This window comes from Odontesthes bonariensis, chromosome 24, assembly GCF_027942865.1.
Source record: "Odontesthes bonariensis isolate fOdoBon6 chromosome 24, fOdoBon6.hap1, whole genome shotgun sequence".
Classification (NCBI taxonomy): Eukaryota; Metazoa; Chordata; class Actinopteri; order Atheriniformes; family Atherinopsidae; genus Odontesthes; species Odontesthes bonariensis.
In genome coordinates this window covers 15,797,960-15,815,218 of record NC_134529.1, presented here as the reverse complement: position 1 = coordinate 15,815,218, position 17,259 = coordinate 15,797,960, and the positions used below count along the sequence as shown (strand labels likewise).

The window sequence follows — 17,259 nt, the reverse complement described above, 5'->3', positions numbered from 1 at the left end:
AGAGCACCTGTGGAATCAGCTCAAACCACATCATTACTTTCCCCTCACTACAGTGGATATAGTAGTTTTGAGTGTTTGGGCAGTTTGAGGCCCATATCTGAACATTACTTAATATCAAATGTTTCAAACACTTTTTCTGTGTTTATGTTCACTCTCAGGGGACTTTGATACAGTGCAGAGCCCTTCCACGCCCATCAAAGAGCTGGATGACAGAGCCTGCCGGAGTGGGGGGTCCAAGTCACGCGGCAGGGGCCGCAAAAACAACCCCTCTCCTCCCCCTGACAGTGACCTGGAGGTAAGAGACCGAAAAACAATCTCTCTCTCTCTCTCTCTCTCAACAGAGCTGTTGGAGCTGTGACTGAATATTCAATTCAAATCTCGATGGATATGTGGTATTCCTTTTGATCTTCATCCACTCTCTTCACTGTAGTATCAGAATACAGAAGAGGAGAGGCGGGTAGAAATTGTTCTGTCTGTACAGTATGGGCAAGCATTAAGATATTGATGTTATATTTCTGAAAAAAATTATTTCTTGTTTTCTGGTACTTTCTGTTCTACAGAGGGTGTTTGTGTGGGATCTGGACGAGACAATTATCGTCTTCCACTCCCTGCTCACGGGCTCTTATGCACAGAAATATGGCAAGGTGAGACACTGTTTTCAATGTTTGCTACTATTGTGACTTCTTCACTATCATCTGGTGTCATTTCTATATCCACTCTGCACTACATCAGTCTATCTCAGCAGAAAACCATTGATTCTGGGATGATGAACCTTCTGACTTAGTTCTACAGTCGGTTTATGGCGGCAGTAGCCACCTTTCTCAACCTAAAAAGCTAAGACATCTCCAGCACGGAAGTTTGAATAGATGACGACTTGTTCCATTAGGTTGTTTTGAGTGAGCCAAAAACAGGACCTAGTCCTAATTTCAACAAAACAGGCTTTAAAAAATATTTCCAAACAGAATGCACTCTCTGCTCAGGCTCTAATATGCCAATCTCCTCTTCGTGATACTCAAAGTATGCTCCTCCGCTCCTCTAAAAGTTGACATTTTCCTAAAAGAATGAAACATCCGTCCAAAAAAAAAAAGCTGTAAAGAAAGTTTGTGAAGATGAGACAACCTTATCAACCAGTGGAACTGAACACAAAGTGTCCTTATTATGACAACACAATAATGACTTTGCCCTTCAACCCCTAGCCCTCACTTTAAGTTGACATCTTACAGTAAGCACATATCGTACATGAGCTTCATTTCTCTCAGTATATTACTTATATTACATCAACTGCTCCAGGAATGTTATGGTCAAGTCTTTAAACATGGCAATTAATAACTGTCAGGGATTTCATTACTTAATTCATAACTTAGTGTGCAAATTTCTTACCTGAACTGATGGTTTATTCTAATTTTCTCTCTGAACTTATTTGGTGGTCTCTCATTCTCACATAGCAGCTACACTGTTTATAGTTCGCTTTAATTTGATAGCTCTTGGCTCCGATCTGGGTTCATCCTATGCGGCCACAAATTTTTATTGGGTGATGTCGTTTCCTGTGGGCACCGGAGTAGCCACCAGCCGGCGTGTGCGGCTTTTTCATCCCCGATCCGTTCTGATATTCCTGTTTGGCAGTTGGAACGAAAGCTGGCACAGCAACACGCTCAATTTGGAGCTGGACTTGCCTTGAGCCTTAGGAGCCTAGGCGTTTTACAGATAGGGTTTGTGGGCACTGATGCGCTTCCTATTTGCTCCACAGTTGTGGAACTTAATGTTGCAATTGGGATTTAATGGGTATAAGAAAGGCCCTGCTGAGTTGTAAATTACTGTGTGTGTGTGGGTATTGGAGACAGAAACACATGCGGTGCTTGGTTTGTGTTGCACTTACCGTAGGGAAACAATTGATCAAATCAGTAATATCGCGTTGTGAGTTTAGGTGTGTGTGGAGAAAGTTTTCACATTTGTCCTGACTTGCAAACAAATGGTAAATTTAATGTTTTCGGTTATTCCAATTAAGTGAAACATAACCTATGTGATAGCAGGCTATATTGGTTGTCCAAATTTCTTTTGTGTCCTCACTACGTTTGACTCCTTTGCCAGCTTGTAGAACTGGTTAAACCTAACCAAACAATCTATAATGAAAAAAGACAGCGAGAGAGAACAATGTGTCCCAGGATAAAAATCAGTAAGTTGCACAAACTGCTGTGAGATTGTATCGGGACTCATGATGACTAACAATATTTGCATTAAATTTGGTAAGGTACCCCTCTGTGCAGGAGCATTTTTTTTTCACATCATTTCCATCTTATGTGGAAATACAGTGGCAGCTGTGTCTGTTCACACCTCTCCCAAAATAGCATTTACACTACTGACACAGAAACCACAAGACTCAAGTGCGGCCCCATATGGCTTCGAAGCCATTACTTTTCTGGAAGAATACACTATTGGCAAATAACCTATTCATCGCATACTTCATAGGAGTTACAACCGAGGATGATGTTCACATCACCGTGTAGTGTTGAGTTTAGAGCTCAAGTGACTTTTTGGGCTCGCCCAGCCAGGCCAAATTAATTTTCTTCAATAGTTTGATTGACCAAACTTGACAAACAAAAAAAGCTACTAAAGTCTTTATGGTGACCACAAAGCACCTAGTTATTTCTCTCCTTTGACTGGTAGCCAATGTGATCATTACCAGAGAAATGACCTACAAGTGCCTCTTGACTCTGATCGGCTGGAAAGCAGGTTCTTTGTAACCTGCTACTCTCCTTTCTAGGAGCAGTTACATTTCAGTCCAAAGTCCAATTTTTCAACTTTGTTTCACTCTTCTTTTTTTACCTCACACTCAGGATTTCTGTCATTTTTTTCTCTTTCTGTGTGTGTGTGTGTGTGCGCACCTTCCTCGCTAACTTTCACTCTCTTTCCTGTTAGTCTCTTTCTATTCTGGTCGTCTGACAGCGTCAGCGAATGGTGCGGCAAGCTGTCGACCCTTGCTGACCTATCACAGATGATGGTTTTTGCAGCTGAGCCCTGGGCTGGCAGGGCAGGCTGCGTTCTCCCAAACACACACTCACACACACACACACACAGACCGTTCACATACCACATCCACTCCAAGCATCTCCCGTCGAGCTTACCCACTCTCTGCAACACACACACACGAAGAGACATGCTCTTCCTTTAAGAATGTTGATGGGACAGAACATGTATAGCCTGTCTGTCAGCATCATCTGTGATGAATGGAATCCACCAATTCTTGCAAAAGGGATGGAGTTTGGGGATTTGGCGTGTGAACTGGGAAAGTGTGTCAAAATTTTAAATAGTTTTGAGGATAGGAGGACTTTCTAACTCTAGAAAACAGTAAGCAGCATTTACAATGATAAACTGTTGGTGATGTTTTGATGATGACGTCATCCGCCTCTTCTGTTAGGACCCTCCCATGGCGGTTACGCTTGGTCTGAGGATGGAGGAGATGATTTTCAACTTGGCCGACACGCACTTATTCTTTAATGATCTGGAGGTAGGATTCAAATATCAGATTCTCTCTCTCTTTTTCTCTCTCACACACACACATAAAAGACAAATTTAACATTTTCAAGAGGGATCTTCAAGGCTATGAGTTTCTCAAAAGTGTTCAAATTTTCCACAAAGATCAGCATCAGGCACAAAAAAAGTTTCTTGAACTTAAGCTGTCAAGCAGTGAAACATTACTACTGCCCTCTAGTGGTACAAAATACTCTGCAAGCACTACACTCTCTTTATTCTTAGTTCATGATGGCATAATTGTCTTGTTTTTTTCCAGGAATGTGATCAGGTGCATATTGATGATGTGTCGTCAGACGACAATGGCCAGGACTTAAGGTGATTGTTTAATATTTAACTATTTTGTCAAATGTGAGCCATTAACAGTAATGATTTATTATTTTTCACAGGTCTTAGTGAGTTTCTGTTAATAAGACCCTGAATTTTTAGTTAATTTTCTAAAGGTTAATGAAATGGTCATTTGATCAGTACAAGATCTGTTTCAAAATGTACAAGTTTACCTTGACTCTTCGTCTTTGAAAGGGAATTACTGAATAATGATATTAACAATAATGGTAACAATCTATCTTTTGTTCTAACAGCGCAGACTTTTCAAATAAAACATATCATTATTATTGACAGTACTTACAGTTTTGCAACTGATGGCTTCCATGCAGCTGCAACCAGCGCCAACCTGTGCCTTGCAACGGGTGTCCGCGGCGGGGTCGACTGGATGAGGAAACTGGCCTTCCGCTACCGACGGGTCAAAGAGTTGTATAGCACGTACAAAAACAATGTGGGGGGTAAGCCAATCAGAAAAGAGTTTCCCTTGACGCTAGTAAAAGGGAGATACTTCACAAGGAAGTTTTGCTCTTTTAAGGAACTGAAAAGTGATGAAACAGATTCATGTACCAAAATTCCAACAATATTTTGCTTTATCTTGATGCTGCAGGTTGTTTTCTTGACTACCACCTCCTATTATCTGTAGTGTAGTCTGTAGTTTTGAAAACTATGACTTCAGACATCATGAACGTCAAGCATTACATGAATACACACTAGTGGTTTTTAATTTTTTTAGTTTTTAATAAATAAAGCGGTCTTTGTTGTTGTTGTTTTTTTTAACAATGTGAGGTCAGGTAAGCAAATATAAAAAATGTTGAATTATGGCAAAAATGACCAGCCATCATCATCATGAGAGTAATGATGTGAAACGAACTAAACCCTCTTTGCAGTTTTCAAACTGTGACACTAAAACCATCATGTGGTATTTCAGTAAAGGCGCATGTCAAAACATCCACACGGGTCTGACGTTTCTAAACAGCTAATGGATCGCGCACATTTGCACTGTGTTGTAGGTCTGCTGGGTCCTGCTAAAAGAGATGCCTGGCTGCAGCTCAGAGCGGAGGTGGAAGCCCTGACCGACTCCTGGCTCACTCACGCACTCAAGTCCCTGTCCATCATCAGCTCCAGGTGCTCCTTCATCTCAAATTTACTCTGTCAGCCTCATAGACTGCGATTTCTTACCTTTTCCATTCCTTGATTATGTTCAAAATGTAGTGTTGGAACTGATCCATATGCAGCACTAAAGGACATGAATGAAAACATCTATTCATTTGTCCAGTGAGTCAGTGCCTTATCAACCTTTGCTGAGCGTAATCTTTGTCCTGCAGGAGTAACTGTGTAAATGTGTTGGTGACCACAACGCAGCTCATACCAGCGCTGGCTAAAGTTCTCCTATATAGTCTTGGATCTGTTTTCCCTATTGAGAACATTTACAGTGCAACAAAAATAGGTAAGACCCTGACACACATGTGCAAACACAAATATTCATATATATATATATATATATATATATATATATATATATATATATATTTCCTTCTATGTAGCTTATTGTTAGCTTTGATATTAGCTGTAATGTTATATATTTTTTCAAATGTAAGTCTGCTAAATACATAAACATATACAGTATATATATATATATATTCACTAATAATTTTAGTGAATATATGAAATATCCCTTCAGATTTTTTTTTCTGCACCAACGGCACATAAATTTGGTAGAAGTAATGCATGTGAACTTGGGATTCAGATAGCACTCGGTTCCCTCTGTTTTTTTTTTTTTTTCTACCTTCTAGCTGACTCAGCTTGTCACAGCTTTAGCTGCTCCAGGCATGGCACAGCCACAAAGTAAAACTACGGCCCTCTTGTGGATGCATGCACCCGTTCTCACTAAACATCCGACTTGACTTTTGACATTTCATGTACTTCCTCCAGGGTTGTCACATCTGATTTTCACTACACGATTATTGTGGCCGAAAGCATTCACCATAACGGAATTGTGTAAATATCAATAGAAAACTTGAGAAAAAAAAGCTATGACCATAAGACTAATTTATCTTTGTTTTTTTTAAAGTTTTTCTGTCTCCTATTTCTTTTCACAATTGAATTATATTCAAAATCCAGCATAAGATCTCTACTCAATTTGCAATAACAAAACATTGACATTTTGCCAAATGGGATCACATTGCGATAATATGTGTATTATCAATGTAATATTTATGTCATACTTTTAATATTATGACTATTGCCAATACTGGTACATTGCAACATTCCTGACACAAAGATATAAATAACTGACTATGCTGGGAGATGCTATAGTCATTTACAGATATTTAGAGAGAGACAGATGCCTTTTGTGCATCTGAGGAGAATAAAATGATTAAAAAATTTTTTTAAAAAACACAAAGCCACAACAAGAAAACACACCAGTATTTCGCCAAAAACATTTAAGAGAGAATAAAAGAACAAAACTGTTTGGTTTTTTTGCATCTCAGTATCACCGTAGATTACAATTCACATTTTCTGAACTTCAAAAGGATGAAGCAGTGCTCACAAGCAAAGGCATCCGCAAAGACGGCCAATCAGAGGAAAGTGGGCTTTTCAGGAGGGGGCCCTTAAAGAGACAGGAGCTAAAAGAGTCGGTTTCAGTTAGCAGAGGGACTGCAGAGGGCAAGTATAAGATAAAAGATAAATACTGGTGACTCAGACTGACTCAGAATAATAACATAGATCTCAAATTGATCATTATGTGTCCACTTTGAATAATTACTAATTATAGTGCATAATTAAAGTGTATATTAACAAGTAAGAAGACACTTGATGGGAAAATTCATTTTGTGATGATGTCACTGCATAAATGTACTTTCTGGTGTGAGCTGAAACTTATGTAACTGTATGTAACTGTCCTTGTTGTGTTCATTTAGACAGAATAAGCGATACAGGTGATAAAACAGTAACTCTAATATTATTAATATCATTTTTACTTCTACATTACTCTGACTACTGATAGCATTTTGTCCGTTACATTAACCTTAGCAGTTTACTACATTTGAGGTAAACAGTTTAGCTCTTTTCACCCACTTTCAAAAATGACCTTTGATTTAGGGTCCTTTTCCTCAACATCACATTTTTTCCTTTACAATTGCACGTTTAAACTGAGATCTTCAAGGACATTTAATTTAAAAGTAAAAAAAAAGGTTAGAAATGAAAGCATTATTCTAAAGGGTAGCAGTTAAAAATGAACACGATCTGTTTCCCCTGTCTGAAATCTTTTATATATGTAAACACTATCACAGTGAAGGAAAAACGGTGTGGCTGTGTTAAATCTCCTTTAGTCCACATCTGGCACTCACAGGATTTCTCAGGCCAGACTCCCACATTATGAATGGACTATGCGTAGGTGGTTCTACTACTGCACTGCACAACTCAGACTAGGGAAGGCGGTGGCTGAAAGAGAGACATGCAGGAAAGAAAGCTCAAGCGAAGTGCGAGTGTGTCATTTTGTGAGCCGTTACGTCCGGTTTGACCCCCACGGTGCCTCGAGTGATTGAAACAATGTGGTAAACAAGGAGTGCAAGACGGTGGAGTGGAAGGTTCCACGCCAGACTACTGGATACAAAACTCTTGAAGGAAACAACCGTAGAAAGTAAATTACATAACGTATATTTGTACAAAAAAAGTCTAAAAGTTAACATGTATTTGTATTAGTATCAGTGATGCCGGTAACGCGTTAATTAGTAACGCGTTACTGTAGTCGGACTACTTTTTACAGTAACGAGTAGTCTAACGCAACTACTATTTCAAAAATAGTAGTCAGATTGAAGTTACTTATCTAAAACATCGTGCGTTACTATTTCTGCATTTCAGGGGAACATATATTTGGCTTTTGTCAACATATATTCACGATTATTACAACCATACATTTGTATTGAAATAATTTGGGATAATTTCGTTTTCTTATGAGTTATATCAGTGTCCGCGACGGGAGCGGGGTTCGCCTGAAGTCACTCGTTATTTTACATCTACCTACCCAGTAAAAGTGATCTGTCCCACTAAAATGTTAAACACCAGCGATATCATTTGTTACATTTTACTCACTTTCCCTAATCATTTTAAATAAATACACCAATCTAAACCACAGTTTTCATCAGTGCCTGTCACAGACGATAGTTGATAGGTTTAGCTATTCGTGCTAACTTTATAACATATACGTTTCAGGCAGTGCTATGGAGAGGGCTAGCTAGCTGTTTATCTTACCTGGTCGCAATTGATGACTCAAAGATGACTTGTTAACGTCTTTGTACTGTATTACATCCTCTATGATATCTGAATGAGTGTACGGGTGTTTATCTATATGTATACTTCGTCAAGTGTAGCTTTGGGTAATCCAGTAACAGCTGCAGTTGTAGGCGACTAGCATACAAACATTTCTGCAAAGCGACGGGTCTGACGATCAATCAGGTTTGTTTAAACTTTTATTGGTCAACGAGTGGATAAACGTGACATTTTTCGGTCAAAAACTTGACTGTCATACTGGCTTGGGCCAATAATTATCAGCAGGTTACGTGTTATGACCGTCCGTTTGTCTGCATTGCTGCGAGTGAATGACTGATGGTCACTGAATCACTGGTTACTCCACAGTTTCTCGTATAAATGCAACTGAAAGCCAAGTCATAAATACCGATACGGGTTTTGCTCTGATTTGTTTTGTAAAACCACTCCTTGCTGCTCTAATGCGGGACAACTACATGTTCAATATAACTTAAGTGTTACCGTAATTCATAGATAGATGCAATCAGAGTTAAATGCATGGAGTCAAGAATGTCTATTGTATTTTTTTTTTTTAAAAGAAGTGTTTATGTTAAATTGAGTCAAGAAACGCTACTTTATTTTTTATAAGAAGTATTTAAGTTAGATTTAATGAAGTCAAAAAAGCATTTAATTTGTAATAAGTATTTCAGTTAAATGAAGTGAAGAAAGAGTATTTTGATTTTTTTATACTGTTTTTGTTTCATAAAACCACTTCTTGCTGCTCTAATGTTAGACAACTACAGGTTCAAGGGATGTTCAATATGTATTACTTTTTTACGTAAGAGGTTTTTTTATATTTTAAGTAAAGTCAAGAAAGACTGTCTTATTTTTTTTTATTTAAAAAACATGTAAGCCTATTTCCAGAAAAAGTTTGCAAATGCCAGTGTCATTTTTGATGTTCCGGTTAAAATACATGTCAATAAAGTGAGTATTGGCAGAACTGGTAGTCATTTTCATGTTATAGGGGCGGGGGATCAGCCTCGGCTGAAAGTAACTAAAAGTAATCTAACTTAGTTACTTTTGAAAGCAAGTAGTCAGTAACTTAACTAAGTTACTTTTTAAAGAAGTAATCAGTAGTCAGTAGTTGGATTACTGTTTCAAAGTAACTATGGCAACACTGATTAGTATAGTATAGAAATATTAGTAGCATCGGAGGATGCGTCTTTTGCGATCTTCAGGATCAACCGGAGTGAATGATCTGTTTTGGTAAAAAAGTTTTCCTCATTTTTCTGTCTCCACCTCCCCCTGATGCACACAGCTCTGCCTCTGCCTGTGTCTTATTTCCATCTAAAGAAAGAAAAAACCTGTGAAAGCCATTTGTTTGTCTCCAGGCAAAGAGAGCTGTTTTGAGCGTATAGTCTCCCGCTTTGGCACTAACATTACATATGTTGTGGTTGGCGATGGGAAGGATGAAGAGCATGCTGCCAGCCAGGTAAACAAACGACTTCTGAACTTTGACCCCTCTGACCATGTGACCCTCCTTCCTCCCCTTGTTTATTTGTTTTTTGCAGGAAAAGAGAGTTGCTTTGAACGCATAATGCAAAGGTTTGGCAGGAAAGTAGTGTATGTTGTAATTGGGGACGGTGTGGAAGAGGAGCAGGCGGCCAAAAAGGTAATGGACCCCCCCCCCACAAACTTACCGTGACCCCGCCTACTCCGCACAGTGTGAGCTCTGACTGGACGAAACCTGCCTTTCTTTGCTGCAGCAGTTTTGTGTTTGGTCTCTTAACTTTCTCTGGTCTACTTGTATTTTGTTTTGCCTATTTTTTTTTTTCATTTTTATTAATGGAGTGACGGAATACTTGATTGCAGCTGTCAATGAGTGAATATCTGAGAGAGGGGCTTGGCTTGCTGTGTATATTTTTGCATTTATGCTTAAAAGTTAAACATATCCCACTTTTGAGCCACTTCTTTTTTTGTTTTTTTTAATTGACTGGTTTATTTAGATCAAATATTCCACATCAGAATCAGTGTGACAACACATGAAATATACACAGTAACCAAGCTTCTGAACACCTATTTGTTTAGAGCAATAATGCTGCTTTTTAGCCATTGATGTGATTGTCTTTCATTTCAACTGAGGCTGTAGTGTGTGTTCGAGAAGTTATACCACAACAAATTAGATTATATGTAGTGATGCTCTCTTGTTTTGACTGAATTGGGACATGTTTTCTTAAGGAAATTAACCTTCTTTTGTCCAGCTTTGGGTTTCATTCATCACGTTGGGTGCTGGGATTGTGTTTAAAAGGCTCTGCATTTTGGGATGCGCACTTATTCACTTTCTTTCTGAGAGTTGGATTACAGGATTAGCTACAGCCAGTTGACTTGACTTGGCAGAAATACCTGGAAACATAGGGAAATGGCAAGCATGGCTCAGGCCTCTTTAAACAATAAAGACATTTTGTCTTAATTTTAAGTTCAAACAAAAGCTGACTAAAAAGCTACATTAGAGCTCATCTGAGAAATGAGATTCCTTCCACTTTAACTTTTATTTTTAGGCAGAACACTGACTCACTCACTGATTAAACTGCAGTCTTGAGTGAAGTGCTGAGTTCAGTGGCAACTGGGAGCTCAGAATTTCTGATCTGTGACATCAATAAATCAAGTTTTTATTTTTAGGCCAGACATTTAGGCCCATTTTTACATTATTCTGAAGAATAATGAAATAAAGTAGCTTACACAGTGAGCAATTAAAAAAAAAAAAAAAAAAAAAAAAAAAAAGATACATTTTGATCCAATAAAACATCAGGTAAAGTCAGTGTTCAACTTGCTGTGTCCCACCTCCATATTAGTGTCTGCAGGTCAAACTGCCAGAATCAGACTCGGCTACTTTTGGAATAATTTAAATGACTTGTTTAAGACCAGCGCTCATCTGGATATAACACTGTAGTGACTGGATAGTGTAGTGGTAAGATTGCTGCCTGTCGTGTGGGCGACAGGCGATCAAATCCTGTCCCTTTTTGGACATGTCTGCAGATTAAGCGTTGCATGTTTACTAATGAGCTTCAGGGTTGCTTTTTATAGCTTTCACGCCTTTTGACGGAGCGATAGTAGTCGTTTCCGCCACTTCGGATTGTCTCGCCATAGCCACTTTCTTGCAATTCTCAGAACAGAAGCTGATAAGTGTTTTCCCAAAATGCAACTCTCCTTTAAGTGGACGGACTGCATGGATTTTGTTTGCAGTGCTATTGCAAAGTAAGCAACCACAAGCTACTGTAGTGTAGCTTGCATGACCTTAGGTGGTGGTGGTGAGCTTCTGTGGCAGCAGTACATCCATGTTAACCACTTGTGTCTATTCCACAGCACAACATGCCTTTCTGGAGGATATCCAGTCACTCTGACCTGCTGGCATTACACCAAGCACTGGAGTTTGAATACCTGTAACCATCATAGCAATATGGACTCATGCAAAGTTACCATGGTAATGGTCAGCCAGGCAGCCCATTTTTTTTGTATAACTATTTAAGAACAAAAACACACTACACTGCAACTGTAATTTTTGTCCCCCCATATTGTGTTTTTTTTTTTTTTTTGAATGTCTGGATTTACAAACTCATAACGGTCTTAAAAGAGATTAAAGGAGGTCAAGGTCAGCGAGGGTTGGGGGAAAACCTGAACCCAGCACGTCTCCGCTCAGCTCTCCTGGTTCTGCGAGGACTCTGTGAAAACTTAAGTCCACCATTGACTCAGCTGAAGCGGACACCGTTGAGTATGAAGGCCTCCCCGAGCCTGGGCAGAGGTTTGTTTTTGATCCGAGCACCCAGGACATAAGGATATGTCTGCCACCAAAAAGAAACCTTCCTCACCCAAATATTATTTTAAGGCGTCTCTGTACAGGCTCCATTATGTATACTGGGATAAGGCTTTGTTTTTTTTGTTTTTTTAAATGTTCTCTTCCTGATGGTATAATCACAACACAATGCAATCTGTGGTAGAAGTTTCTGTAAATTATTTCCAATAAACTTAAGGACAGTGGATGTTTGTTCATTTTGTCAAGGAAAATAAATTTCCCGGGATCTTGTCTTTTCCTTCTGGATTTTTCTTCTCTGGGAGCTGAGTATGTGTCACATTTTATTTAGTTGTCATGGCTATTCAGAATTATAGTTACACATACTAGTGCTGGGCAATGATTACAATTTTTAATTTAATCACAATTTCCCTGAATAATCACGATTAATCGCATTTGTACGCAAAATCCAAAACTGAATTCAAAAGTAGTGTATAGCTTTTAGCATTTAGTTTTATTTTAAATGTGCTGTCATGAATGAAGTAACATTTGTTGTGCAAACACACTTAACATCAGCATTTTTATGTACTTTTTATGTAGACGCCTCGCTCAGCCGTTTCGTTGAATGACTTGCTGGTTTCAGTTGTGTTTTGCCTTTTAAGTGATATTTTAGACTGGAACTACTACGGTGATAAGACAATTCAACTTGGCAGTGTTTACAGATGCAGGGTTTCTGCAGGGTTTAGTCAGTCAAATTTAGGACAATTTAAGACCTTTTTATGACCATGATAATTTAAATTTATGACCTACACGAATTATGAGAAATAACTTTAGTCGATTCCTTTAAAAAAAATCTTTTTTTTTTAATTCACTTAACAACTGTAAACAACTGTACCATGTACAACTGTAATAACTGTTACAACTGTAACAACTGTAAACTGTACCACTGTAAATGAACAACTACTGTCTACATGCATCTCAGTTCGTCCCCTTTAACGGTGATCTCCTCCTCAACGTTTTTCCAGCTCAGCTAATTTTTCCTTGCTTGCCTGCCTGAGGGCATTTGATTTTGAAAGGAGCTGGGCCATCTTTGACCCCGATTTGCCCTCAGCTTCCTCTGCCAGCATGTCGGCCTCTCTGGCAAGACATTGCACTTTTCTAGTTCAAGTTCAAGGAAGTATCACCATGTATTGACTAGGCCTGCATGTTTATCAAGTATATCCATGAGGACTGTTTCTGACAATACATCCACCCCATGCAGTTGATGAAACAAATTAAACTATTATGGCGAGGATTGTATTCTATTCTATTTATAGCCGGGCCTCAAATAATAGCTGGGTGCATGGTCTATTCGGGTAAATAAAGGCCGGCCCCAAAATACAAGCTGGGGTAATAACTGCCTACCAGGGCTATCAGTCCATGAGCACTAGAAGACATTTTTTTTCAATTTAACTCAATTAAATAAAAGAGCTCTTCTTAACATTTTATATTGTTGTTTCTAAGCTAACATTGCAGGTGATATTATTTCAAATATAATAGAAATCATATTTGTATAAAGATTAAAATTTAATTAAGCTACTTACTTTAAAGTGCTGTAGCAAATCCTGGGCTGTGGCATGGCCAATGAAGTGGGAACCCAGGTAGCGAGAATGCACCTTGTCCTCATCCCAAAACCGAACGTGTACGTCCAGCTGTTTTTTCTTGCTTGTCTGATTCAAGCTCTCATCAAACATGAGGACTTAAAGGGGAACTCCGGGGCATTTGAAGCGCAATCCCATTGCTAGAGGTTGTCAAATACTGACAGTAGGACACAGACTGGTGCAAATCGGCGCTCCCTGTGCGGCGATTGCGCTGTTTGCGCAGCCTGTCATGCTAGCCAAATACGTGATGGCCAAGGGGCAAATAATAACCCTTCCACGTAAAACAACAACTTGCACACTGCAGAAACGTCCCACCACTTTATAAACCATCCAACAATAAAGTCACAAGCCTTACCATCAAAACCATATGCATGGTTCTCACATTACTGGCATGGGGACGTCATAAAACAACTTTATAAACAGCATGTCACTTACCTCTTGTCGGTATGCGCGCGCATGTGAAAGCCCAAAAGAGTCAATGGACAATACTCCCATATACAAAACAATTATCTTTTCTAGAAAAAAACTGCGTTCAAGTATTTAAAACATTACAACAATATTGTTGTAATATATTGTTGTAATGTTTTAAATACTTGAACGCAGTTTTTCTAAAGAAGAAACAAAGGACTAATGAATAAATTGACTAAATAAGTAACACTTGTTGCATGTAGTATGAAAAATAATAACACAAACTTAAGTAAAGATTCCAAAAGTAGGCCCTTGTTGTTAAACATATATTTATTAATGTCCTAAAATAACCTATTTTACCTAACCTAATCTAACAAACCTAACTAACCCCCTAATCTATCTACTAAACCCCCCCTTCAGCCACTGCAATTTACAGTCAAGCTGCAGAATTCAGGCCATGAAGGAGGACAGCTTTCTTTGAGCTGCTATGGCGCCTTGAGGTTTGAGCAGCCTCCTGTTCCTCTCACGTATTTCTGCCCCAAATTTTTTTATTGCAATTGCCTCTAACATGCCTCTGGCATGCTCTTGGTGAGCCCTAAACAGGCTGTTAAATGCCCCCAGCTTGAAGAGAGCGCTCTCTAATTTTTTCGTGATTCCCTTGTGTGGCCAGAAATCGTTGATGAGCCTCACAAACTCCCCCTCCAACAGCTGGATGGCTGCGAAAAAATTATCAGACGGCTTCATCAAGTTTGCCGTTGACGTAAATTTTTTGGCCTCCAGGAAGGGGTGGTTGGTGCTTGCTGCAGCATAGCTGTGGTCCTGGTCTCTGGCACCCATCAGCACCACCTCACATTGGGGACAGGCCTGGACTACTTCCTCCTGCTGGAGGACCCGGATGACCCAGCCAGCCACATAGTGCAGGCCCTCCTCTTGGAGGCAATCACCAACAGTCTATAAAGTAAGGGAAATACAGTGTTACATCAAATATGAGCATGATCATATGTGGAATGTTTGTTTAATGTGATTCATGAATGTAAAGGTGTGTCAATGCAATGTTTTGTGTTGTGGAGATAACCTTGTCTTCCACAATGTCCGACACCACCATCTGTTCCCCAGCCTCTACCTCTCCTGGGGCCAGTGAGGTCGGCGGGGCTGTTGTGGAGGGGATGGTGTCATCAGACACTGTGGCCAGGAGCGTTGTTCCATCATCCACCTCACAATTGGATGTCCCAGATGAGGATAGGGCAGGTAAAATGTTGGACACGCTCAATCCCCTTAGAGTTGCAGTGAACTCGCGTGCACTGGGGTTATATTTGTGCCCCCCTTTCCCCCGGATCAAGGAGAACAGGTTCTGCCAAAAAAAAAGTAGATGGTCAAAATCATAGCTTCAGGTGGTTACTTTTTATTTGAAAAGTAATTGGCTGTTCCATTACCTCAATGCAGTCCTGATTCAATTTTGAGATACACAGATACTTCATTCCAGCATCTGTGCACCTCTTGTGGACTTGCAGAATGCTCCTAATGGCTAGGAACATTCCACTCTGGCATGGTGGTGGTTTACGCTGAGATCTGGTGGGAGGGTGGTTCAAGACATGCAATTAACATGGAGGCCATGGTGATGTGCTACTGCTCGGCCGAGATGTTCATTTGGTGTTGTGTCTTATTGACTGACCTGAACTGCCAGCCTGCCACCCAGCTGATGCAGTCAATCAGAAAGTCATCCTTCTCCTGACCTCCCGCTCCGAGGGGTCGTCGCCAAGGATTTGAATCCTTGGCGGATCTGCAAGTAGGATAGTTGTAGGTAGGCAAGTCATAGTTAGTAGAGTGTAGTTAGTAAGATGTATGTTTGTGAAGTTAAGGTTTTATTTTTACATAATTACCTAGAATTAAGCACGTCAAAGAGGCGATTTAATTTAGCTACACCGTCTGCGGTGTCTTTTGCCTCTGCTGGCAGTCTCTGCAATGTTACCATCGCAGAAATGCCTGGGTCACAGCAGATGGGACAATTTAATTGGAGGTCAGCATCACATTACAGTCTGCAGTTTTCATTTTAATTTAGTTTAATTACTTAATAATTATTGAAAAGATGAATAATCCATGTGAAAATTTACCAGCAGAGACGGTGTGGCTAAACACCTGCGTAGCCAAACTGACTTGCATCTTTGAGAAGACAGGGAGGTGTGTGTGCCTCTCAGTCAGCTTTGGGGCCATTCGAATTGTGTGCTGTTTGTCCAGGTCATAAAATCTGGAAATATGGCTCCAAAGAACACTCTTCCCCTGTGTCTAAGGATAAAAATTAATAGGAGCTGGTATGTGAATCAATGATTTCTTGTATGTTCAGTATGAGTCATTGCAATTGTGATTGCTTTGTTTACTCTGCTTACCTGTAGGCCATATTTGCACAAGTTGTTCCTGATGGACTTAAACAGGTGAGGGACATCAAAAATCACAGGAACCCTCTGAGCCTCCACCAGGATGCAGTGGGACTGAGCCTCGACCCCACCGAGAGGGTCCAGGCTAGCCCCAAGGTGACGCACGGCCTTCACATTAGGGCTTCCCTGGTCACACACTACTGCCTGTACCTTTTGAAATGGATGAATACATTTTGTCAATACAAGGTTTGTGTGGAAGCTCACACAATGCAGTAAGTAATTTGTTAATGTTGCTATTTTAAAAACTCATGTGCATTACATACTGTCAGCCCTATCTGATGTAGGTGGCGAATGGCATCCTCGATGACCACAGCAATTTTCTCGGCTGGCATGGACGTTGGGGAAAAGAAATATCCTATGGTCTGTGGAAAGACATGGTTTAGGTACATTACTTGTAATATACACAGCAAAACCAAAACAAATGTTTTTCTAAGGTGTGGCTTGCCTGCTTCCACTTCCCCAAAATGCCCCTAGCCATGACGACCATTGCCTGTTTGGCAGCGTCTCCTGACGGAGATGCGCCATAAATGGCATCATTTCTCTGGTCGTAGTCAAATTGCCTTTTGATTGCCATTTCATCGAGGACCAATGTGCACATTCTTTCCACAGGGGACATGGTGGTGGCGATGACTCCCATTTGGGAGATGATTCCCTGTAGGAAGCCGGGCTGTGGAAACAAGTAAGTTAAATTATCAGATTTTGTCAAATCTTAAAATTGTGAAAACTGGGTGAAGTTGAGTTGTTTAATTTTATAATTTGGTATTTACAGAGAAATATCCGACGCGTCCAACAACGTAACGCCTAAGCGTTGTTGCAGAGGAGAGGGCAAATATGCCTTTCAGTGTCCAGTATGCCTTTGGACTGCTATGCATTATTTGCAGCCCCAGGTCTT

The 17,259-nt window shown here is 39.9% G+C and overlaps 2 protein-coding genes across 12 annotated transcripts in view; one reads left to right on the top strand and one right to left on the bottom strand.

The window, feature by feature from the left end:
• The window catches only part of eya4 (EYA transcriptional coactivator and phosphatase 4), a 50,149-nt gene extending 37,968 nt beyond the window's left edge, over nucleotides 1-12,181 (top strand). For 7 of the 11 annotated variants that reach the window (XM_075458539.1, XM_075458537.1, XM_075458541.1 and 4 more), the window contains 9 exons: nucleotides 159-295; nucleotides 561-644; nucleotides 3,416-3,505; nucleotides 3,788-3,846; nucleotides 4,150-4,310; nucleotides 4,863-4,977; nucleotides 5,178-5,299; nucleotides 9,672-9,772; nucleotides 11,464-12,181. In XM_075458539.1, the coding sequence (XP_075314654.1) occupies nucleotides 159-295; nucleotides 561-644; nucleotides 3,416-3,505; nucleotides 3,788-3,846; nucleotides 4,150-4,310; nucleotides 4,863-4,977; nucleotides 5,178-5,299; nucleotides 9,672-9,772; nucleotides 11,464-11,544 (950 nt within the window). In that variant the 3' untranslated portion in view covers nucleotides 11,545-12,181. The other 4 variants (XR_012768795.1, XM_075458538.1, XM_075458542.1 and 1 more) reach the window with 4 other exon arrangements.
• A 2,008-nt stretch (nucleotides 12,182-14,189) lies between these two features.
• Nucleotides 14,190-15,413, bottom strand: LOC142375667 (uncharacterized). Its single transcript, XM_075459810.1, has 3 exons — nucleotides 15,369-15,413; nucleotides 15,011-15,286; nucleotides 14,190-14,886 (listed from the first exon to the last, which is right to left on the bottom strand). Exons 1-3 carry the CDS (start codon nucleotides 15,411-15,413, stop codon nucleotides 14,386-14,388), a joined length of 822 nt encoding a protein of 273 aa, XP_075315925.1. The 3' UTR covers nucleotides 14,190-14,385.
• Between the last annotated feature and the right edge of the window lie 1,846 nt (nucleotides 15,414-17,259).